Genomic DNA, 3,748 nt, shown 5'->3' on the forward strand with positions numbered 1-3,748 from the left:
GGGGGGGGCTAAAACCCTAAACCTGCGGCGGCCTTTAGTCGCGGTTGGCCAGAAGAACCGCGACTAAAAGTCCTCCGCCCCGACGGCCACCTGGCGCCCACGTGGACGGGCCTTTAGTCGCGGCGCTTTAGTCGCGCCCGTTCGGTCGCGGTTGCGCAACCACGACTAATGGCAGTTGCGAACCACGACCAAAGGCCCTTTTTCCACCTGTGTAGGTTCAAGCCCTATAAACCGAAAAGGCGGGAGTAGAATTAATCCGAGACGTGTAGAAAATTCATTGAAGAACAAGCAACCACACGAGGTACGACACCGCGATTTGTTAACTAGGTTCACCAAACATCCGCTACATACCTGGGGCTGACTATGAGCGCTCCTTCCCATGATAACACTGCAATGCCACACACCGGCCACCCCTCACTATGTTGACATGGGTTTACATCGTGTTCTGCCCTCACATTATATAAGAGGTCTTGGAACACAACGCACCTTCTTGACCATCAGTCCCACTCATCGCCCGTGTCCGTACAGGGCAGACGCCCAAAGAGGAAGGGAAAGGTGAGCTGGCGTAGTAGCGGTGGCTAGGGGGAGCTGGTGGCCGGAGCAGCAGGGGTTGGTGGAGCAGGGTGGCTCAACAGGGAGCTGGTAGCGGAACGACAACGGTTGGGCTGCGACGTATGTCAAAAACGTTCTTATATTATGGGACGGAGGGAGTAGCTTACAAGTTCGCTGTCGGTTCCATGGAGCACCAGCGGATGGGCGAGCGACACAACTTCACAAAAAACAAGTGCCTGCGCCGTCGTGCACGTCAGGCGTGATAAGAAATTCGGGAACGAGTGGGGGCTGGCTGTCTCTCAGTTTTGTCAACACGGGGGTAGTTGGGACATATCACGGTGGGGCCGTCTTGTCAGGGGCCAATTATCAAGTTTCTAGCAAACTTGTGGCGAATGATCAGTTGCCCGCAAAAGGATGGCAAATCCTCAAAGTGTAAGCAAACATGGGGCAAATCCTCAAAATTCTCCAATAAAAAGTGGCTTACAGTGGAGTCGAGGATCCCAGCACCGGCGGAAGCGTAGTTCACTCCTCTCTTGAGAGCGCTGGGGATGAGGTAGTTGCGTGATTTCAGCTCAAGATAGGCAAGAGGGCTCCTCTCGAACCCTAGCTGCCTCGCTGCATATATACATACATCGATCAAGCTAACACACGATCTCTTAGGCGACGTTGTGATCGACGTACCGACGAAGTCGGCGATGTTGTAGCCGTTGCTGAACCTCCCGGTTGCCCGGGCACCGCCGGGGAAGTCGATGCCGTAGAAGGGGTGGTCGGCCCTGGGCACGTCCTTCCCCGGTAGGTGGTTGTTGTTGCCCACGTCCAGCGTCGAGGCCCCCAGCACAAACATCGCCGGCACCACCGGCAGCCCGGCCGCCCTGGCGTCGGTGGCGACAGCGCCGACGACCACAAGGCCCAGAAGCACGACGACACCACCCTTCATGGCTAGATACCCTTGTGTGCAACTCTTATACAACACACATAAGCCGTCTACTATGCGGTTAAGGTGAAGGCCGGCAAGGGGCAGGTATACTTAGAAGTCCACCAAGTGTGCTAGTCAACAAAGCTACCAAGTCCGGGGTCTCCTCTCATATACAAATATAATATACATGCGTGGAATACTCTACACATTTTGAAGTGACACATGGTAATATAGACACATGTGAAAGTGATGCCTCCAAAGGACAAGCTGTGGATACTCCATCAATCGACCAAATTAGAGCATCTTCAGCCGCGCCCCCAACACGGCCCCCCCTCAGGCGATTTTTTCGCGCCGGCGCCGAAAAAATAGCCCAGTCGCGTCCCCAGGAGCCCGTTTTTCGCCGGATTGGACCGAAATCAGCGCCGGCGGACCCAGGCCGAAGCCGGCGTGCAAGGGGGCGCCCGGGGGTGCCGGGGCGAGCGGCTTTGGCGCAAGAGAGCCGTGGGCCCGCCGAGTCAGCGACACGCGCCTCGTCGTCATCGGAACGCCTCGTTTTCCCGCGTGGAATCAATGGCAAGGCTGCCGCCGGTCAGCCTTGCCATTGATTCCTCACGGGCGGCGCGACGACTCCTCCCCTCCCGCCACGCGTACACACGGCGCGGGCTATATAAGCCGGTGGCCTCCCTCGCCTCTGGCCACACCATCCCACAGCCGTCATCGACCGCCGCCGAGCTCTCCCTCTCCCCCCGTGCGCAGCCGCTCACCGACGCTTCTTCCCTTCCTCTCCCTCTCTCCCAAGCCCGATGGCTGCGCGATTCCCCGGCGATGCGGCGGCGGCCAACAGTGGGGCGCCCCCAGCCGCACGCTCCAGGACGTGCTGTAGCAACTCGAGGGCGGCAACGACCCGCCGCTGGCGTACCCTGCCGCGGCGGCCGCCCCGGTCCACCGCCGGCGCGCCGGGCAATGGATGCCCAGGAGGTTCGGCTCCTCCTCAACTTTCTCCTCCCACTCCTCCGGCTCACCGGCGGTGTTCGGCATCAAAGCCGAGCCTGCCGCGGAGACACCGCTGCGCCGGCATCGTCATAAATGAGGGCGGGAAGAAGCGCTGGCATCGCCGCCCCAGTCCGCAGCGAAGATAAAGTCATCAAGGATCCACAAAATTAGCCATCAATTATTCTCATCAAAGATGCCCATTCCTGACTTCTAGCATAAACTTCCTAAATCATAGCTTTGATCATGTTGGCCCCTTCTTCAAATTTCCTTCTGCTTTGATGCTCCTAGAGAAAAGCCCAAGAGTTAATTAAGCTACAAAGTAGAAAATAACACCAGTCAGATTATTAGGAAATTTACGCCTGAAGCAGGCACCGACGTCTCTCTCTTCCGCTAGTGCCTTTCTGGCCAGGATGGAGCACAGGCTGACTTCCCCAAGATCCGTTTTCAAGTAGATGATTGTAACTTCGCTTCTTGTCTGGTGTATGCCAAGCTAAATAGGGTAGTTCTACTGGTTCAGTTCAAGGCTGCTTCATGCTATGATTGAACTGTTCTTTATTTCTGCACATGTAATCACTTTTGGTCTACTGTACAGATTACTAGCTATTCATGCTATTTAATTCTGCACCTGCAGCACACCCAGTATATAAAATTATGGAAGGCATCAAGTCAGCAATTTAATCTGACTGACATCACACTAGTTGTACTATAATTTTTCTCTACGCCCCAAACAGTATACGCACAGAAATACTATAAGGAAGCAACCAAGAAACTACCAGTAAAATAGAACAAATAGGCAAGAGCAGCAGCTTTGGATACATAAATCCTCCTTTCACAGCAGTCACAAATTCTCAGCTTGCAATATCAATACATCCCCAATCATGGAGACTGATACATAATACAATTTGCCAGCTCTTCTTCCTCTTTTGTACTTGATTCGACTCTATAGAGCTTCATTTGGCCATCGCAGCCATGGTCTGCGGCTAGGTTATATTTCCTTTGTGACACATTTTTTCTTAATGAATTGTTACATGTTAGGTCGTAGCCCATGCAAAGATCATGTCCAAGCACACCACTGAGGACTACTTGGCTGCGTTCGTTCGGACGAACCTGCAGCTCCTCTTTGAGACCATGCAGTGTACTAGTCAATCAAGGACGAGCGGAAAGTCGAGGACATCCGCCCGATGATGGCCTGCCTTAACTTTTCTGACCAGCAAGGAAATAAAGTCAACGAATCGGAGGAGAGCGATGACCCGATGCCATTGAGTCCGCCGACGGCCATTGAATACG

General features: G+C 54.3%; 1 protein-coding gene across 1 annotated transcript; it reads right to left on the reverse strand.

Moving 5' to 3' along the window:
- Nucleotides 1-904: 904 nt before the first annotated feature.
- On the reverse strand, nt 905-1,489 carry LOC123158665 (GDSL esterase/lipase At5g18430-like). The gene is made up of 2 exons (XM_044576570.1): nt 1,234-1,489; nt 905-1,167 (listed from the first exon to the last, which is right to left on the reverse strand). Exons 1-2 carry the CDS (start codon nt 1,487-1,489, stop codon nt 905-907), a joined length of 519 nt encoding a protein of 172 aa, XP_044432505.1.
- Between the last annotated feature and the right edge of the window lie 2,259 nt (nt 1,490-3,748).

Source organism: Triticum aestivum, chromosome 7B (assembly GCF_018294505.1).
Source record: "Triticum aestivum cultivar Chinese Spring chromosome 7B, IWGSC CS RefSeq v2.1, whole genome shotgun sequence".
Lineage (NCBI taxonomy): Eukaryota > Viridiplantae > Streptophyta > Magnoliopsida > Poales > Poaceae > Triticum > Triticum aestivum.